Here is a 21,956-nt window from a genome sequence, read left to right as displayed (position 1 = left end):
AACTCCATTTATTTCTTTAAACATGTACATGTATTTTATTATGTCAATCTGAAAAGTCTGTTATATGAAGTTCTTGGAGGTCTAACTTTGATGTTTGTTGGTCTGCTGACTCTTTCTTAATCCTGAGTTACTTCCATGTATGTTTTAAAATTTTTGACTGAACACTCATGTTTAGAGTAGTTTATTTGAGGGGATCGTGGATGGCAAAGGTCAAGAGTAAGTTCGTTCAAAAAGATTTTGTATTTGCTTCTTCCAAGCATCACAGGGTACTACTAGGAGAATACTTCCTTTTATTTTAATTTATTGGCTTAGGGTTTCTCAGATTATGCAGATGGTATAAAGAAATCTAAATTGAAAAGCTTATGGATACAAATTCTCAGAAGATACTTTTTCCCTAAGAGCCCAACTAAAACACACAACACTCCTTTTTTTCTTTTTCTAGTGGGTGAATTTTTCATAATCCATGAGAATGTATTTACTTGACGGTCCTGGCTTTATTCAGAGATGGTCTCACTTTTAACTCCTGGTCTTATGTAGGTCTTAAGGCTTGGCGCTTCTTTGTGTTGCTTTTAGATCTTAATTCCCTTGATTAGTGAAACTAATCCCCACCCCCTAACATGTTCCGAAGCCCAAACATCAGTTCTAAGTACACTCTGTCTTCAGTTCCTTAACTATTTTTAATCCCTTGCATTTCCCTTACTTTCTTGAGAACTTGAGAATTAAGACACAGGTCTTTTGTAGATGAAGATTTTTAATTTTTAAATTAAGATTCACAAAGGAATATTTTTAAATTCTTAAAAAGAGAATAAAATTCCTTTCTTAAAATAATTAGTTTAGGGGCGCCTGGGTGGCTCAGTGGTTTAAGCCTCTGCCTTCGGCTCAGGTCATGATCCCAGGGGCCTGGGATCGAGACCCGCATCGGGCTCTCTGCTCAGCAGGGAGCCTGCTTCTCCTCATCTCTCTCTCTGTCTGTCTCTCTGCCTATTTGTGATCTCTCTCTCTGTCAAATAAATAAATAAAATATTTTAAAATAATTAGTTTAGCTAATTTCTAACTCAAGTTTGGTATCACAAGTTTGGTATTGCACAAGAAATAAAAATATTTAAACTGAAATAAATTTTGGAATTTATAGGTTTAACGGAAATAATTCCAAATGTCCCATGAATGTAATGTGGGATAGGAAGTTAAGAAAACAGTTGTTTTAAAAGGACAAAAAAGATAATAATTAGCACCTAATGACTTACAAACATCAAATCTTCATTTCTGATTTTGTGAAACACCATTTGGTTCACATTATTGTGCCTCTGTAATGTTGGTGATGTGGGAACATCAGAAATGCCACTGGTTCTGAAGACTAGAAGGTTTGATTTATCTGTTACCAAAAAAAAAAAAACAAAAAACAAACAACAACAACAACAACAAAAAAAAAAAACAGAAGAAAAGAAGCAATGAAAAAAATGTATATAACCAAAATACATTGAGGATATAAACTGCTCCAAAGAAGAAAATAAAATGTGTTCTATATATAAAAAACACTTAACAGCTTGTTAATGTTTTTAATAAACAGAAATTTATTTTAGAAATTTACTCACTGAACTTTGATATATTTTAACAAATTATTTCAAACTTTCAAAATTGTAATGATTCCCTCAACTAATACAATTTTTCATGAATAATTTAATAATAATTTTTAATAAATCTGTTACTTCAAGGATTTCCAATCTTACTATCTTTATTTTAAAAGCATAGAAATTAAAATTCTAAAAGAGTATAAAGGTTTTACTTAGAAAAACATAGGAGAATCTGGTAGTGAAGTCTTTCACAGTTCAGTAAGTAGGTGATGGATTTTATACCATGCAGTTACCATTTCTTAAATGCCATTTCAGCATTATAGCATTTCAGGTCATGTCTAGACAACCTAAACCAAACTGAACAATCCTATCTGAGGATGCTCATATGAGACAATGAGACAAAATTCTGTTTTTCAAGCAGCTTCTTTTCTATTTCCTTTGAAAGCAATATACTAAAGATGCCTCCTACCATACACACAATCCATGACAAGCATTTTAAAACTAACAAGAAAATTATTTTACCTTTCAACTTTGGGGGACAACATTTAGTAAACTGGAAAATTATACTGTCTGAGCGAACAGTTTCCATCTGGTAGCAATTCAAAAGATCTTTAAGGTTACTGAAGTTCTTCTTGGTCCCACTGAGGTTGTATTCTCCATTTTCATTCTTTGTAATCAAACAGTGCTTATATTCAATGGCATTTTCTCGCTATGTAAGTTTAATTATAAAAGAAACAGAAGGCAAAATTACAATGGTCAAAACAGTAATTATTGTGACAAAAATGTTATCACAAAAACAGCCAACAGAACATTTAGACATTTGAACTCTGAATCTTAATGTAGTACTGGTATAGGGTGATAGGAGTGCCTGGTTCCTCAAAAAGGTATCTGATAATTACGTACCCCTACAATAAATGGCTTAATGGTCGATTTTCTCAAAAAGCAAGTAAGAAAGCAATGGTAATTAACAATAATAATACTATCCTTAACAGTTTTGGGTCATTTACAAGATAAAATCTAAAACTATTTTACATCATAAGCCTTCCATGAGCTGGCTTCTGATGCCATCTCCAACTTCACCATCTACCATTGCCGACATACAACCTATGTTCCAGCTCTACTAAGAGAATTCAAAAATTTCAAGCAAATGCCATGTTGTTTCATGCCTTGATAAATGTACATGCTATCTCTTTACCTATGAATATACATCCTCTCCTTCTGAGCAGTGGACTTTTAGACATTTCTCAACAGCCAGTTCAAGTATCTTCTTTTCTGTGAGGTCCTCCTTAACGACCCTGACCTCACCTCACAAGCAGAGGTGATTACCCATTCATTGTGCCACTACTGTATCTACACAGCTACCTCTCATATGGCGATTTTAATATTCTTCAGCTTTTCAATGTCTGTTTTATGTACTATACAATGAACTTCCTCATCTATTTTTTGAGTTTCTTACTAGCATATTCAACCTCCATGGGACCATTTATTTAAAAAAAAAAAAAAAAGGGCAAAATACCTTAAGTCCTCTTTACCCTAAAAGTATTTGCTGGGGTGGGGAACCCGGGTCGCTCAGTCAGTTAAGCGTCTGCCTTCCACTCAGGTTATGATCTCAGGTTCCTGGGATCAAAACCCACACTAGGTCCCCTGCTCAACAGGGAGTCTGCTTCTCCCTTTCATTCTGTCCCTCCCCATGTGCTCACTCTCTCTGTTTCAAACAAATAAATAAATAAAATCTTAAAAAAAAAGCACTTTCTTAATTGTAACCCTTTGTTATTGTCTATATTAAACAATTACAGTGATCAATTTAATACTTTTTAGGTGTATCTTCCTACTTTTTCCAAAAGATATATTTCTTAAAGCAAGATTATATCATACACTCTCTAATATAACAGTCCTCATATTAGCCTAAGCAAATACAGTAAAAATAAAAAAAAATTTAGAATTGATAATTGAATATAATGGACTGTTATATTAAAAGATGCAATGAAATTAGGATAGATTATTAGTATTATACGATGCTAAACACACTGAGTAACCTACCTTTTGTATTTATGGACAATTAATCTATTCTATATGCTAAATATGAATGCATTTTCTAAAAGTTAAAATAACAACCAAATCCTCATGCTATACTTTGGAAAAGTAAGATAAATTTTGGAACCTGCTATAAAGTTTCTCAAGATTTATACCAAAAACTATGTTATAAGCGATAGTGCCTTTTTAAATATTTTGGGTAATAAACAATCTTAGAAAAGATCCAAAATTATCTGTATTAATAGTGTGGTTTTTTGTAGTATTATCTTTAAAACAAATATAATGTAGAACCTTATTCTGAATACTGGAAAATCACTAGTTAAAAATGCTCTGTTTGGGGACACCTGGGTGGCTCAGTGGGTTAAAGCCTCTGCCTTCGGCTCAGGTCGTGATCCCAGGGTCCTGGGATCGAGCCCCACATTGGGCTGTCTGCTCCGCGGAGAGCCTGCTTCCTCCTCTCTCTCTCTCTCTGCCTGCCTCTCTGCCTACTTGTGATCTCTGTCAAATAAATAAATAAAATCTTTAAAAAAAAAAATGCTCTGTTTGTCATTGACCTATTTCACTCTAATCCTGTAACCACTATCAGTAAAAGCAAAATTTTCTTTTGATGCCTTTAGTCCTATGTGTCTTTGTAAAGATCTCCATTTTTGTGAAAAGAGACTTGAAGAGACTTGAAAAAATATGACACACTAGTAACATTCAAACATCAATAAATTCCAAATATAGACATTAAAAATAACTTTATATTTTTATAAAAAGTCTAGAAATTATATCTTATTTATTGATACAGAATCCCTAAGAGAAACTAAGCATTTTTATATTAGTTATCATATCCAGAGCTGTAATTCTGAGTATTAAAAAAAAGAAACAATGGTAGATCAACATGAAGGGGGAATTACACAGACTAAATAAAGATGTGACATTTTCCAGAGGAAGGGAATGGAATGGGAAATAAAATTTAAAAAAGAAAAATGTCACCATTAATGAGAAATACTAACCTCAACAGCAAAAGTCAGAAAATACTTATTAAAATCCTTAGGACTGCATCGAAGTACGTAGAGTCCAGTCTGATTACCTGCTTTCTTCAGTTTACTGATGGCAAAATCCATTCTAAAGGTAAAGAAATAACTTGAATGATAATGTAGCAAGTGCCATGACATTAAGACCAAAATGTCATCTAAGAGATCAAAAGTCAAATCTGAAAGTCTGAGAATTTTAAGTTTCCTCTACTTTATATGTTTATCAGTTATCTTACAAGGAAAAAGGAAAAACACTGAAGCACCAAGCTATTTTGCAATAAGTTCAAACCAATTCAACAGATTTTAAAAACAAATAAAAGGGATTATAAGACACACAAAATCACTAAGAACATTTCATTCATTTGAATTTTCTGCCTTCTAATTAAAAATTTAGTATTTTAAAAACCATATTTACTCCTACCATGCAAACAATATATTGTAAAACACTTGTGTCTTTTCTACATAGCAATTTTCGATATAGCAATAAAAATTCATATGGATTATTTTAATATTTAATATAATACCAAAGTATAATAGAAGATCTATGGCAGGTGACAAAAACTACTGATTTTCAAAATGTGCTATATGTTTTGTTGAAGTTGAACATCTTGAAATAAAAGTCAAATGTAATCTATAATAAAGCAAGAAAAATCTGTTTCATTCATCACTGTATTTCTCATACATAAACCAGAAACACATATCAGGTACCCAGTAATGTTCTATAAATAAATGAAAGAACGCTTGAATGGATGGATAAATAACACATGAAAGAATGAATGGTAGGAGTTTTTAGATTTTTTTTTTTTTTAATTTATTTGTCATAGAGAGAGAGGGAGAGAGAGAGAGTGAGCACAGACAGACAGAATGGCAGGCAGAGACAGAGGGAGAAGCAGGCTCCCTGCCGAGCAAGGAGCCTGATGTGGGACTCAATCCCAGGACGCTGGGATCATGACCTGAGCCGAAGGCAGCTTCTTAACCAACTGAGCCACCCAGGCGTCCCTGGTAGGAGTTTTTAAATACTAACCACCTAAGTTATAGAATAATACTTATATAGAACAATAATACTTAAATAGAACTTAGACAGAACAATACTTATTAGGCAGATAAGAGGTAGAAGACAAAATCAAGTCTTAAACATCAGTCAGGATATGTTTTCAAATATTTAATTAAGGGTAGGTTAATGTCAAGACACAAGCTCACAAACTCAGACTACTTCTGCTTGAGTGTTTCAAGCCCAGTGCCAATCACTAAAGTACAGAGTGGCTGAGAGATAACTAGTACTTGGGCAAAACAAATGTTATGCATGATAGTTGGCTTTATCTGGTATTAAAGTAAAGGTCTATAACTGTGCAGATCCATGTGGTAGCTAATAGCCGCACATTGCTATTTAAATATAGTTATTAAATTTAAAAATTCAGTTCCTCAGGGCACATGGGTGGCTTAGTCAGTTAAGCATCTGACTCTTGACCTCAGCTCAGGTCTTGATCTCAGGTTTGTGAGTTTAAGCCTCACCCAGCAGGGAGCCTACTTTAAAAAATTAATAATAAATAAAAGAAATTAAAATTCAGTTTCCTCAGTTACACTAGTGGCTACTGCATTATACAGCAGAGAAATGAAACATCTTCATTTGCATCACTGCAGAAAGTACTACCTAGCAGGAGTCTCAGAAAGAGGGACATCATATACATCTTGTGTTCAAAACTTTCAGTAGAGGGAGCTGGATTATCCAAAAATAATAACAATTATCAAATTTTGCATTGTGTTTCCTCCACAGTATTTCAAAATTAATGAAGTATAAATTGGAGGATTTTTTAAAAAAATTAACACCCACGAATTACTTAAACACACCAATGCAACAAAATGTCAGACTTACAATTAAGTATTAGAGAGTCGCATACAGACAGTAAATGATATCCTAAATAATTCTAATTATTATGTAATCTAATTGCAAACTTTTGTTTAAAAAAAAAAAAGAAATTTCAGCCACATAAGATAGTATTTTGGTTCCTCAACTCCTAAACCTACATGTACCATTTCATTATGTAAAATTCTGTTAGTATCTCATTTACTTTTTTAAAAATTTACTTTTAAAGTCAGTATTACTCACAAAATTGGGCCATGACAGTTGCTTTGTATATTTTCAAGGACCATTGGAGGTGCTACTTCTTTACAGAGGTAATGATGTGCATCTGCAGTTAATCTATAATAGCCATCAATTAATGACACAAAGGACAAAGCTTCTTTTAATGAGCTAAGTTCAATTTCCTAAACAAAGAAAAGAAAAGGAAATAATCAGTACCATTTGAAAGTCAACTGCATGTTACATATTAAAAATTCACTTCATGGTGCTCGCTTCGGCAGCACATATACTAAAAAAATTCACTTCATGTTGTTAGATTAATTCCCCAAATTAATTTTCTTCTAAATTGCTCAAATGTCTTTTGTGGCTCCCAAATTACCCAATCTGAATTGTAAGTTCTTGTGTATGATATTTAAGACCCTCTCAAATATGGGCTTATATATTTCCAGTTCACTTTTCACCCATAATTTTACTATATTTCCCATAATCCTATTAGACAAATATGTCAGTCATCTCAATGAGAAATCTATCTAGTCTGATACAAAAGTTGGTACTAATTAGAAATAATGAGCATTTATTTTTATATACCAAGTATACATGGCTAAGGTTAAAACATTCATGACGTAAGTTCAAAGGTATGTAGTCTAAATCAAATCATACATAGGTATCTTATGATTGTATCATACATACGTAAGTGAGCATATAATCAGCCTAAAATGCAACATTTAATGGAAAAACACTTTATTTAATGAAAGAAGCAACTTCTCCTCAAATCAGGAGTAAGACAGAAAGTCCAATACTTAATGCATTGCATAGTAGTAATTAACATAATCAGGCCACAGAAAGAAATATAAGAATAGAAATTGGAAACATGGAGGTAGAACAATCTCAATTTGGAGATTATATGATTGTATACTTGGGAAATACAAAAGAAGACCATTATAAAACTACTACAACACAAAGATTAATTCCTTAAGATAGTAGGATACAAAAAACAGCTTTCACATATGTAAAAAATAGTCAATTAGATTATATAATGAAAAAATAGCCTCATTTATACCAGTACATATACAAAGATAATATCTAATATTAAACTTCACCAAAAAATGAGCAAAATAATTTTTAAAATACTTCAAAACTCTATTGTTAAAATGTAACTTTTTATTTGAATATAGAGATTTACCATGTTATTGGGTAGGAAAATTCAACATCATGAAGTTGTAAAAATCCTCCCTAAATTAATTTTCTAATTTGTCACAATCCCAACAAAAATACCAATAGGTACTGGCAGGAAAAACAAGACAAATATGAGATTCAGAAAACCAGGGATCCAAGTAAAGACAGACAAGATAACTCCCAGGGTGATAAGAGTAGGATACCCAAAGATGACAGCTGTGAAGGTCAAAAGAGCTTCCAGTCCAGATGAGAGAGCAAAACCAGTGATCTCAAAGTGACTTTTCCAGGAAAGAAAGAGAAGTCATATAATGTTTCACTATGTAAAACGATGTGTTGAGAAGTGAGCTACTTCAGAGTGCTCACTGGAAACAGAAAGAGATACAGAGAAAGGATACATACGAAGGAAAAAAGTTGAAGTAATGAATAATCCCCAGAAAAACAAAAACCTGTGTTAAGAATGGAAATGTGTTTACAGAATACTACTACTTGCCTCAGCAATGAACAAATATTTAGTCATAATGAGAACACAGAATACAGATTTATCCCAAAAGTATAATGAGAGAGTGTATGATGTATCAGAACTATAACAGAATTAACACAATTAGGCCATAAAAATAGGTACTAGGGATGCCTGGATGGCTCAGTTGATTAAGGGCCCAACTCTGGATTTTGGCTCAGGTCATGACCTCAAGGTTGTGAGACTGAGCCCCATGTCTGGCTCCGCACTGGGCATGGAGCCTGCTTAAGGTTTTCTCCCTCTCCCTCTGCCCCTCCCCATACCTGCTCAAGCTTTCTCTTTCTCTCTCTCTCTCAAAAAATTAAAAAAAAAAAAATTAAAAATAGGTACTTAAAAAGATACCATAAACAATGTTAAAAGACTGGGGAACTGTAAATCTGTACATCAAAGGATTAATATGCAATATATATATATTGAGGAAAAAAGCTATAGATCAATTAAAAACAGAAAAGAAAATGAGTCAAAGCATATGAAAAGATAATACACAATAAAGAGACACAAACAGTCGGTCTGTAAACACAGAGAAATTTCTCCAACTCAGGTTCTAATTAAGGAAATGAAATATTACATAGGATAGCAATTTTTGTCCCAAAATATTTAAAAATTGATAACATCCAAGGGCACTGCAATGAACATGGGGGTACAAATATCTCTTTGAGGTAGTGATTCTGTTTCCTTTGGATATATACCCAGAAGCAGAAGAGCTAAATCGCGATGCTAAATTTCATGAAATGTATTTTACCATATTTTTTTAAAAGAGAAAAAGAAAGACAAAGAAAAATGTCAGAGTAGAGTAAAAGGATGTTTTTTTTTTTTAAAGTGTAACTAATATATAACACTGGAAAAAGGAAATAATAAGCAAAAATTTATTTCTCATATCTAGCAATAATGTGTCAGAAAAATATATATTAAGAAAAGGTTCTGAATCCTATTAAGTGACAGAAAAAGGATAATATACCATGAATAAAACTCAGGAAGAAACATGATGCATCGATATGAATAAAACCATCAAGTTACTGAAATACAAGGACACCCAGATGGCTCCCAGTTTGTTAAGCGTCTGCCTTCGGCTCAGGTCGTGATCCCAGGACCCCTGGATCAAGCCCCGCACTGGGCTCCCTGCTCACGGGGAGCCTGTTTCTCCCTCTCCCTCTGCCTGCTGCTCTTTACTTGTGCTCGCTCGCTCTCTCTCTGTCAAATAAATAAATAAAATCTTAGAGGACAAAAGGTTACTGAAAACACAATACTTGGATACAAAGAGAAATATGATGTATCCCTTAAATAGAAAATGTAATATGGTAAATATACATTCTTCCCAAATTAATCTTTATAGGGATTCTAACAAAATGTAAATACAATACTTTGAGGAACTTCAGGACTACTCAACAAACAGCACTGTCACAGTGATGGGCTTAAGTTGTCAAATCATGCATTTGGTTTTATACAGGTCCTATCACTTAACTAATACTGTGAACTTGGAAAGTTACTTAACCTCTCTATGTTGTAGACTTAAAAATATAGCCAAGAGGTCCAAATACCATCCCATAAAGAAGTTCCTTACGTTACTACCCCATGTCCACATAAGTATCAATAAATTCTTCTAGACATACTTACTCTTTTATAAATACCACATTTACAGAATGAAGGCATATCCTGTTTCAGTGCAATTCATTTAGTGCATTTCTCAGATACTGCCCTTTTTAAAAACAAACACACACACTGAAGGTTTGAGGAAACACTGCATCAAAAGCAAGTCTATCAGTGCCACTTTTCCTATAGCATTTGCTCATACATCTTGGAGATGAACAATGAGACTAATGTTTTCATGCCTACTAACATAACATCCATTCAGCAGCCTGTGATCAAGGAGTCATTTTAGTATTCAAGTCTTATTATTTAAGAAATACATTTCTTAAGGCTATTGCTGCCATAGATGGTGATTCCTCTGTATGATCTGAGCCATCAAGTGAAAACCTTCCAGAAAGGAGTCAACATTCCAGATGACAGTTAGAATATTTGTGATTCAAGGGAAGAGGTCAAAATATCAACATGAAGAGCTATTTGGAAGAAGTTGACTCCAACCTTCACAGATGACTTTGAGGTGTTCAAGACTTCAGGGGAAGAAATAATTGCAGCAGTGGTGGAAATAGCAAAAGAATTAAAAGTGGAGCTGAAAATGTGGGACACATGGGTGGCTCAATCAGCTGAGCCTCTGAGTCGTAATTTCAGCTCAGGTCATGATCTCATGGGTCCTGGGATTGAGCCCCACATCAGGCTCTGTGCTTGGTGAGGAGCCTGCTTGCATTCTCTGCCTCTCTTTCTCCCCTACCCCTGACTGCATATGTGAGCTCTAGTTCTCTTTCTCTCCCTCTCTCTCAAATAAATAAATAAAATATTTTTAAAAATAAATAAATAATTTGAACGTGGCTGCAATCTCCTGATATAACTTCAATGGATAAGGAGCTGCTACCTATGGATGAGCAAAGAAAGTGTTTGTTTTTTTTTAAATGGAACCTCCTTGTGGTGAAAATGTGAAGATTATTGAAATAGTAAGAAAGGATTTAGAATATTACCTCAACTTAGTTGAAAGAGCAGCAACTTGGTTTGAGAGGATGGACTCCAGTTTTGAAAGAAATTCTACTGTGGGTAAAAAGCTATCAAGCAAAAAGACCTCAACGTGAGGAAAGAATCTATCAAAATCCTAGAGGACATCACAGGCAATAACCTCTTCGACGTCGGCCTTAGCAACTTCTTTCAAGATATGTCTCCAAAGGCAAAGGAAACAAAAGCAAAAATGAACTTTTGGGACTTCATCAAGATCAAAAGCTTCTGCACAGCAAAGGAAACAATCAACAAAACAAAGAGGCAACCCATGGAATGGGAGAAGATACTCACAAATGACACTACCGACAAAGGGCTGATATCCAAGATCTATAAAGAACTCCTCATACTCAACATACACAAAACAGATAATCATGTCAAAAAATGGGCAGACGACATGAACAGACACTTCTCCAAAGAAGACATACAAATGGCTGACAGACACATGAGAAAATGTTCATCATCATTATCCATAAGGGAGATTCAAATCAAAACCACATTGGTACCAACTTACACCAGTTAGAATGGCCAAAATTAACAAGACAGTAAACAAGTGTTGGAAAGGATGTGGAGAAAGAGGAACCCTGGCTTAGAACCCTCTTATACTATTGGTGGGAATGCAAGTTAGTGCAGCCACTTTGGAAAACAGTGTGAAGATTCTTTAAAAAATTAAAAATAGAGCTACCCTATGACTCTGCAATTGCACTACTGGGTATTTACCCAAAAGATACAGATGAAGTGAAAAGAAGGGCCATTTGTACCCCAATTTTCATAGCAGCAATGGCCAAGTTTGCCAAACTGTGGAAAGAACCAAGATGCCCTTCAACAGATGAATGGATAAGGAAGATGTGGTCCATATATACTATGGAGTATTATGTCTCCATCAGAAAGGATGAATACCCAACTTCTGTATCAACATGGATGGGACTGGAAGAGATTATGCTGAGTGAAATAAGTCAAGCAGAGAGAGTCAATTATCATATAGCTTCAATTACTTGTGGAGCATAAGGAATAACATGGAAGACATTGAGAGATGGAGAGGAGAAGTGAGTTGGGGGAAACTGGAGTGGGAGACAAACCATGAGAGACTGTGGACTCTGAGAAACAAACTGAGGGTTTTGGAGGGGAGAGGGTGAGGGGGCTAGATAGTGAGTATTATGGAGGGCACGTATTGTATGGAGCACTGGGTATGGTGCATAAACAATGAATTTGGGACACTGAAAAAAATAAAATTAAATTAAAAAGCTATCAAGCAGCACTACATGCTACAGAGAAATCACTTGTCAATGGAAGAGTCAGCTGGGCAAACTTCATTGTTACCTTATTTTAAGTAATTGCCATAGCCTACCCCAACCTTTAGCAAACAGCACCTTGATCAGTTAGCAGCCATTAACACTGAGACAAGATCCTCCATCAGCAAAAATATTATAACTGTCTGAAAGCTCAGATGATGGTCAGCATTTCTTAGCAATAAAGTATTTTTAATTAAGGCATGTACATTTTTTTCAGATTTAATGCTACTGCATATTAATAGACTACAGTTTGGTGTAGACATAACTTTTATATGCACTAGGAAACCAAAAAAAAAAAAAAAAATTCATTTGACTCACTTTATTGTGGTATTTGTTTTATTGTGGTGGCCCAGAAATGAATCCACCATATCTCCAGGGTATGCTTATAAGTATTTAGGTGTATTTATACAATACACATGTGTAGTTTTGATATATACAGAATAAATATTTCTTCTCTTAATTCCACATTGTGGTTGAAAGTTATTAATCATCCTTCCACTGATCCATAAAATACAGATCAAGCTCTTTCTAAAGTGGGGCCTAGAGTATTATGCAAGGTGCAGAGGGTAAAAACGCATAGCCCAAAATGACCCTTACACTGAAGAAGCTCATAGCCTAGTAGGTAGTGGTTGTACACTATTTACAAATTTTTACCTAAGAACAGTTAAGTATGCTGACTAAAGTGAATTACAAGTTAGTTATAATTTTAGTAAATATAACCATAGAATAGAGAGATAGCATACAAATACTGAAATTAAACGAACAAATAACATTAATGTGACATTTCAGCCAGGAGGTCAAAAAACATCGGAGTTAAAAAGAAAAAAAGAGTCACGTAAGTAAGCCAGTTTAAGAGATTATAAAGGAATTTACTTCTTCCCTTTCAATTACAGTAAGTGGGATTTCTAATTACATTTATCATGGCAAACACTGTGCAAAGTATAGAATTGTCAAATCATGACGCAGTACATCTGAAACTAAAATCACATTGTATTTGACATTAAAAAAATTTAAAAATATGTGGGTTTTCCAGAGCTAATCAAGGAAAGAGAAATAATTAATCTTTTATTTTTTTTCTTTTTTTTTTCATTTATTTATTTTCAGCATAACAGCATCATTATTTTTTCACCACACCCAGTGCTCCATGCAATCTGTGCCCTCTATAATATCCACCACCTGGTACCCCGACCTCCCACACCCCCGCCACTTCAAACCCCTCAGATTGTTTTTCAGAGTCCATAGTCTCTCATGATTAACCTCCCCTTCCAATTTACCCCAAACCCCTTCTCTCTAACTCCCCATGTCCTCCATGCTTTTTGTTACGCTCCACAAATAAGTGAAACCATATGATAATTGACTCTCTCTGCTTGACTTATTTCACTCAGCATAATCTCTTCCAGTCCCATCCATGTTGCTACAAAAGTTGGGTTATTCGTTCTTTCTGATAGAGGCATAATACTCCATAGTGTATATGGACCACATCTTCCTTATCCATTCATTTGTTGAAGAGCATCTTGGTTCTTTCCACAGTTTGGCGACCGTGGCCATTGCTGCTATAAACATTGGGGTACAGATGGCCCTTCTTTTCACTACATCTGTATCTTTGGGGTAAATACCCAGGAGTGCAATGGCAGGGTCATAGGGAAGTTCTATTTTTAATTTCTTGAGGAATACACCATACACAAAGATAAACTCAAAATGGATAAAAGACCTCAATGTGAGACAGGAATCCATCAGAATCCTAGAGGAGAACATAGGCAGTCATCTCTTTGATATCAGCCACAGCAACTTCTTTCAAGATATGTCTCCAAAGGCAAAGGAAACAAAAGCGAAAATAAACTTTTGGGACTTCATCAAAATCAAAAGCTTCTGCACAGCAAAGGAAACAGTCAGAAAACAAAGAGGCAACCCTTGGAATGGGAGAAGATATTTGCAAATGACAGTACAGACAAAAGTTTGATATCCAGGATCTATAATGAACTCCTCAAACTCAACATACACAAAACAGACAATCATATCAAAAAATGGGCAGAAGATATGGACAGACACTTCTCCAATAAAGACATACAAATGGCTATCAGACACATGAAAAAATGTTCATCATCACTAGCCATCAGGGAGATTCAAATTAAAACCACATTGAGATATCACCTTACACCAGTTAGAATGGCCAAAATTAGCAAGACAGGAAACAATATGTGTGGGAGAGGATGTGGAGAAAGGGGAACCCTCTTACACTGTTGGTGGGAATGCAAGCTGGTGCAGCCTCTTTGGAGAACAGTGTGGAGATTCCTCAAGAAATTAATCTTTTAGAACCAATCATGTGTTTTAGCTTGGGTAGGGCTAACTTGGGATTGGTTTACACTGTTACGTGAATCCCAGAAAGCATTGTTTTAATTTTTCTCTCTTAATTAGGCAGTATTAGTGGAATTATGCACATCCCTACTGGAAAAAAAAAAGAAAAGAAAAAGAATATAGTCCAGAGTGAGCATTACAACAGGGAATTAGCACAATCCAGAGTAATGGGGCTTCCGGGGGAATGACTGTTGCCTTGCTAATCATAAAAATGAATGAAAAATACATTAATGTTTAAGAAACTCTGGGAATATAGTATTGGTAGCGATACAAGAAGAGCTAGATGTGACCAATACCTTACTAAACTGATAATTTATGTTTAGAGCTATATTTAAAACTATAATCAGAATTCCTAGGAGAAAATAACTTTAGTATTAAAATTTTCTGACAACAAGCATAATCATTATTTGGTTATAAAGTAAACTTACCAGATTTTTACCATCTTGCTTATGTATAGTTACAATTCTACTTTCATTTGAGCCTTCTTGGCTTGCTTGCTTAATAGTAACATCAATAATATCAGGGAAGTCACAATATAACTGTAAATCCTATAATTAAGAGCATTTGAAATTAAAAACAGGTAAAACTAAGGGAGCCATTTTAAAACAAGAAGGACATAACAACATGCATTCCAAATTCTTTAAACTAAAAAAAGTATTGATAGTAACTAAATGGGATTCTCTCCCTCAATAATCCAACCCTAAGACTTAACCATATCTTGCTTTGACTTAAAAATGAGAGCATTAAAGGTACCAGGAATCTAATTATGTTACAGTTCCCTTCAATCCAATCAATGTCAATAGGAACCATTGTCAGAAAACTGTAAGTTTAATCACCAAAGAAGAAAGGTAAAGGTAAATGTCTAATAATCTAAGAACAACAGAGATATGTACAAACTTAAAACTTAGAGTACAGACCTTAAAAAAATGAATGCATCATCATAAAATCAATTAAAATTAACTTTTTCCAATTAAATTTTATGATTATGCCCATTACCAGTAACAGCAAAATTTTAAAGAGGCAAAACTACCTTAAAAATCACTTTTAGAATTCAAGCCTTTTCGAAAACTATAAGAAAACCATTAGTAATATTTGTCATTTAAAAAACTAAATAAAAAACCATTTAAGAACAACGAGAAAAGAATTATAGATATGACCTTGATAGTTTCACACTACTAAAAACTTCCTCTTCTATCAATGAGAGAAGAGAATTGCAAGACCATGTTTCCAATGAGTAAAATTACTCTGCTTCTATTGCCATTCACTTAAATTAACAAAGAATGAGAACGTATCATTAAGGATTACCTGTTCTGTCAGTGTCTCACTTTCTTTATGTTTCCCTCTTGACCACTGAATTCCACCGTTTCCAGTTATTATAATGGTTGCAAAAATCTCCTCACCTGAAGGACCTCTTCCAGGTTCTTTTACTTCAAATTGCTCTGTGTAGAAGGCTGACTGAAGAGTTTCCAGATTTATAAGATACTTAAGTTTCAAGTTTCTGGCAGTGGCTTTGCAATGGCTGAACTGCTCAATAAATCTGCGAAATCTGTACCTTATTCGTTTCCTTGTCAAAATATGATAGTCTTGGATCTTTGCTCGAACACATTTTGGTAAGAATGTCTTGTAGCTGGGGATAAAGAGCACACACAGAAAAACAAAACAAATTGGAAGATAAATCTAAAACGACACTGGGAGAGAAACTACCACCTTTCTCCACGACTGGTAACTGCTACCACACAGTGGTCAAGCGGAGAAAGGTGACACAGCCACCATGTGTACAATATTAAGTTGTTTTTTTTTTTTAAGGATTTTATTTATTTATTTGACAGATAGAGATCACAAGCAGGCAAAGAGGCAGGCAGAGAGAGAGGAGGAAGCAGGCTCCCCACCGAGGAGAGAGCCCGATGTGGGGCTCAATCCCAGGACCCTGGGATCATGACCTGAGCTGAAGGCAAAGGCTTCAACCCACTGAGCCACTCAGGCGCCCCTAATATTAAGGTTTTAACTGATGATGTGAATACATATAAAAATTCTCTGAGTCACCATAAATGTTTAGAATAGGATATGTTAATTTTCTTCCCCTAATGAAATGAAGACTTAGTCTAGTTAATAATGGAGTCTCTAAAAATTTGTTTTCTCTGATTATCTTATACCTTATTATTATTATTATACCTTATAAGATATCTTATATCTTATATTTTGGCACCATGTTGCAATATTTCCTATGATGCTGTACACCAAAATTTATCTGAATTCTGGAAATTGCTACATTTTGTTGTTCATTATGCAAACATACTTCTTTTGTATATACTATTTTCTAGACCCTTTTCAATAACTCTTAATAATTCCTTTGCCTTCAAAACAATTCTACTTAGAAATGTTCTGATGCTTCTGTAATTTTGTGTCTATATAAAATACCCTAAAGAAGAGAGATGATGACTTTCCTCCTACTCAAATATCTGACAAATGAAGACCATTTTATTTCTGAAGATGCAACTGCATTAAATTTCCATGCCTTCACCTATGCTAATCCTTCCCATCACCATCTCCTACCTGGTTGGTTCTAACTCATTCCAAAAGTCTCAGCTCAAGCATCATCAAATCCAGACAACCTTTCTCTAGGACTACATTACATACTACTCCCCACTGTCAGACAGCATTCTGTGCACCACCACTCCATGAGATCACTTCTCACTCTATTCTGTATGTGACTAGTTATAGCTAGTGCTCCAGCTGTCTCATGCTGAGAGCTTACAGTTTAAGACTATTGAGTTGATTGCTAAAGAGCTATCATTAAAATTTAAGTTCTATGGTTACAATTATAGTAAAAATATAGGGAATACTCAAAATGTATCACTTTCTAATTATTTTACATTTTAAATTTTTACACTTTATTACTACCTATGCGTTTGAGGTTATTTACATCACTCGTACATAAGTGATGTAAAAGATTTGCTATTGCTCATCTCTTCCCAATTCTACATCAGGCACATCAGGTTGATACCCTGAAACTGGCCATATGCAGGATTTATACCATGGATATCAGCAAAGATGGCAAACCAATCACACCTTTGGGGTTTGGGTTTTTTTGAGAACTGGTTGTTATGCATTTACTAGCATACCATGGCTTCTTCCCTCCCCTACTCTCCCTGAACCTGGCTGAGGAACATTCAGCTTTGTACCCAGGCAGCAGAGGGGCTGGAGAGTCATTTGATAAGGCAGACACAGCAGCATAAATTCATCACCACCAATTTCAAACATGCTTTCAACACGACCAATTTTACAACACTTCTCTGTTCAACTAATTCTCCCAAGTTCCACAATATGTCAAACCCTCTCCAATCTTCTCAAACTGCCTACCTTTCTTCCGCCTCAAACCTCAGCTGTATTCCTCCTTATGTTCACCACATGACTTCATCTCTTTCTTAGGGAGGAAAAAAAGCTGCTCTGAGCAGAGTTCCCTCAACATTCCACTAGCAAATCCACATTCATGTGCACTCATTCCCTCCTCCTCCCCATCTGTTCCAACAAATGTTACCAGCAAGGTAACGCCACTTCCTGGACACGTATTTACCTATAGCCTCTTTCTTCCTCTAATATACATTTACTCTGGGGACTTTTACTCTTATTTCTCTTCGAGCCACAAAAGACTAATGTTCATTCCAACTTAAAATGTAAAATTTCTTTGTCCTGCATATCCCCCTCAGCTACAGCTTATCTGGCCTAATTTTGAAAGAGTTTATACAGTCATTTCTACTTACTCTTCAATTCACTCCAGTCTAGCTTCTACTCCATCATTCCATAGAAAATGCTTTTGTTAAAAATCAAGAAAAACTTTCATGTTGTTTAAACCAAATTCCCATATTCATCTACCTTGCCATTCTTCCTCGGCATCCAACATTGCTGATCATTCTCTCCTTCAGCTTTCTCCCCTCAGCTTTCCTCACTTTATTCCTATCTCTTGGGATACTTCTCAATCTCCTTTTTACCTTCACTCCTACCTAGTGATTAATGTTGAAGTTCCTCAGGATTTAAGACCCTCTTCTCTTCTTATTTAAACTAACTCTCTCTAGATTCTCTATATGCAAATGACTCTGATACCTGTCTTTCTTTAGCAATGACCTCTCAACTCCACACTCCTATCTTCTGTAGGCAAGTCATTCGATCATTTAATTTAAATGTCTCAAAATCTCCTTAAACAATACGTCAAACCCAACTCATAAGTCCTACTGATGTTCTCCCCTAAAAGATCCTCTTACAGCATTTCCTATCTAGTAAATAGCACTGCAATTCACCCAAGACCTGGGAATAATCCTTGATGCGGCCTTCTCCTTTGACTCCTATTATTCCATTCATCAGCATGTTCCCATGAGTTCCCCTCCTAAATACTTCTCTTAGTTACCCATTTTTCTCATTACGAACTCATTACTAACCACATTGCCTGGAAGAAAATATTGCAATGGTTTTTGTCTCTGAACAAATAGCATTTCCATCTACTCTGCCATTGTCTGACTTTTTTTTCTACACTGGACTCATGGGGATCTTTCAGAATCACAAATCTAATCATTTCACCATTGCTTAATACCCTTCTATGGTTTCTGAGTGCTCATAACCTTGTCAACATGGTTCTAAAGTTCTGTAGGTTCTGATCTAGTCCCTGCTTTGTCCCTCCTAACTCTTCGGGGTCTAGCCATACTGATTCTCTTCACTCTCCCTTCTGCTACAAGGCCTTTTCCATGAGTCTCTACACACTCCATCACTCCCCTCACTCTGTCATCAAATTCTACTCTTTTTTTTTTTCAGATATTACAAGTCACACTTTTGTTCCTAACAATTATATATTTCTAAATAAATAGATATATGAAATCTAAAAAGTCTAGATAGCATAGAGGAGAGCCTCAGGAAGTTTAGAATAAACACTGAAAAGACTTAAAAAATAGAATCAGAATACAAATGACTCTTGCTAAACTACTTCTGTCAAAAACATTAGTTACCAAGAGACTTACTAAATCCGAATACAATTTATATAAACATTTTTCAAAAATGCAAAATAAATAATCACCAATGGCTACTTTTTAATAAGGTGTATTTGGATATAAAAAGAGTAATTTAAAATAACAACAGAAAACAAAGTTTCCACATTGATGCCTGGCATAAAGGACCAGAAATGCTTCCTTTGGGAATACCATAGGCATGTGTGGTTCTTGAACATGGTGAATCCACTTCAGCATCATGCTTTCAGAACCAGACTTGTTAGAAACACAAAATTTTTCCAAGAGAAAGGTTAACTCTTGAAGCATAAAACATTTTTTTTCATGCTTTTCTTATTTGAGTTTTTAAAGAATGCTAAAATTGAGGTTCCAAAAGGTTCTGAAATTGAGTTTTGGCTTAGAAACTGTATATTATTTTTTACACTATAAAATGAAATCTGCAGCTTATTATTAGAGTAGGCCATTAGAAACTCCATTATTATTTACTTAGTTTTTTAGAAAGGGAGTCCAGTGAGATGAGGTGAGTAGCTCAGTAGCTATATAAGTGGCCTTGGTCCTGGCCTAATGTTTACAAATTCAGCAGTTTCCTTAACACTCTTTGCATTTTCCAGTTCTCTTCTTCCCACCCGTTAGCAGACAGGATTTTAAAGAGCACATGAAGAATGAAAACGCAAAAATGTTATACTTTCCTTCACTTTCTATGCTCTAATACCTAAGCCATAATATTTAATTAGGAAGTGTCATATAGAAAAGTATCTAATGCATACACATGCACAAAAAGGTGTCCACCCACACCCACAAACACAGCTAACACATAGGCACACAAAGATGCACTTTACATGCATTTTTCTAAAGTCGGGGGAGGAATATGTATTTAATTATGCTAATCAGATATCCATATCCTACAGGGATTTTCTGGGAACAAAACAGTGTATTTCATTCTGCCAACAACTAATCATTCATCTATTCTCCCATCAATCTTGAATATTTTAACACTGAGTGGAGTTTCTTGATTATTTCTCAAAAATAAGCATTAAATGTGAATTTAGAAAACATCAGTTGAATTAAATTATTAAAAAAGGCAAGCAAGGCAGGCATATTTACTTCAGGAGAATTTATTCATCTAATATCAAATTGTCATGGCACAAGAAACAAAAAATAAATTACTTCAAAATCTAAACTTCTGTATTATGAATGACACTTTTAAGAAAGTGAAAAAACAATCCAAAGAATGGGGAATATATTTGCAAATTAGAAATATAGTAACTTTCATCTGAAGACTTGTATCCAAAATATGTAAAGAACCCTTACAATTTAATAACAAAAAATCGTGAGTTGTTCATTTTAAATGAGTGAACTTGGCCTAACAGGTATCTGATAATAACAAGAATACCTAAAACCAAAGAGGAAACAGAAAATGATACCCTGCAGTGTGGGTATGTAACTGTTTTTAAGGCACTTAGCAAAGGAGTAACTGAAATGAGTTACTGAGAGAAGGATTTCAAGAATTACAGAGAGTTTTAACCAGATTCATAATACCCTCAAACTTCTAATCCTAAGTATGCAATATGTAAAACATATATTTAATCTTCAAACTTAAAAAAAAACTCAAAGAACTCTTATAATAATCATATACACCTTTAAAAACAGCAAAAGTCTTACAGCCATTAAAGCTGGGTTGTAGAAGAAGTATTTCAAAAAATCCTGTTAGGCAAGACAAAATTCAATATGCACAAGAGTAATTTGGAGAATGTGGAGTGTGAAGCACTTATAAAAGAATCTGCTGGATCAGTTATGACATGAAAAGATCTAAGGATCTAATATAAAACATGGTGACTGATAAGACTATACTGTAGACCTGAAATTTGCTAAGAGGAGTGTATAAATGTTCTCACCAAAAAAAAAAAAAAAAAAAAACGGTAAGTAGGAAAGAAATATGCGAGGCGATGGATGTGTTAATGAAGTAGATGGGGGAGTGCTTTCACTGTGTATACATAGAGCAAACCACCATGAAGTACACTTCCAATCACCTCCCAATTTTATATGGCACTGACACTTCAATAAAGTGTAAAATTTTTAGGAAAATTCCCAGGAGAACTTGTGAAGATTTGTATAGGTGGGCTTTTCCCTCAGATTTACTGAATCCAAATTCTTGGGTAGCACTCAGAAATATTCAATCTTAGCAGGCACTTCGTGTGATACTAAATTCAAGTAAACTATGGGCCAATATTCGAGAAATACCGCTTCAGAATTATTTGAGACAAAACAGACAATTTGAGAATTTGCTATCAGAAATTATGCCTCCTGGTGCTCTTTTCAC

At 34.7% G+C, this 21,956-nt stretch overlaps 1 protein-coding gene across 1 annotated transcript in view; it reads right to left on the bottom strand.

Moving 5' to 3' along the window:
• Positions 1-21,956, bottom strand: part of JAK2 (Janus kinase 2) — a 135,007-nt gene that overhangs the window by 32,869 nt on the left and 80,182 nt on the right. The window contains exons 7-12 of the mRNA XM_059411990.1: positions 15,951-16,272; positions 15,074-15,193; positions 6,732-6,889; positions 4,604-4,715; positions 2,094-2,280; positions 1,245-1,372 (exon numbers count right to left, since the gene is read on the bottom strand). Of these exons, the coding sequence (XP_059267973.1) occupies positions 1,245-1,372; positions 2,094-2,280; positions 4,604-4,715; positions 6,732-6,889; positions 15,074-15,193; positions 15,951-16,272 (1,027 nt within the window). The remainder of the gene's footprint in view (positions 1-1,244; positions 1,373-2,093; positions 2,281-4,603; positions 4,716-6,731; positions 6,890-15,073; positions 15,194-15,950; positions 16,273-21,956) is intronic.

This window comes from Mustela nigripes, chromosome 9 (assembly GCF_022355385.1).
Source record: "Mustela nigripes isolate SB6536 chromosome 9, MUSNIG.SB6536, whole genome shotgun sequence".
NCBI classification, from domain to species: domain Eukaryota; kingdom Metazoa; phylum Chordata; class Mammalia; order Carnivora; family Mustelidae; genus Mustela; species Mustela nigripes.
This window is presented reverse-complemented; position numbering and strand designations above follow the sequence as displayed.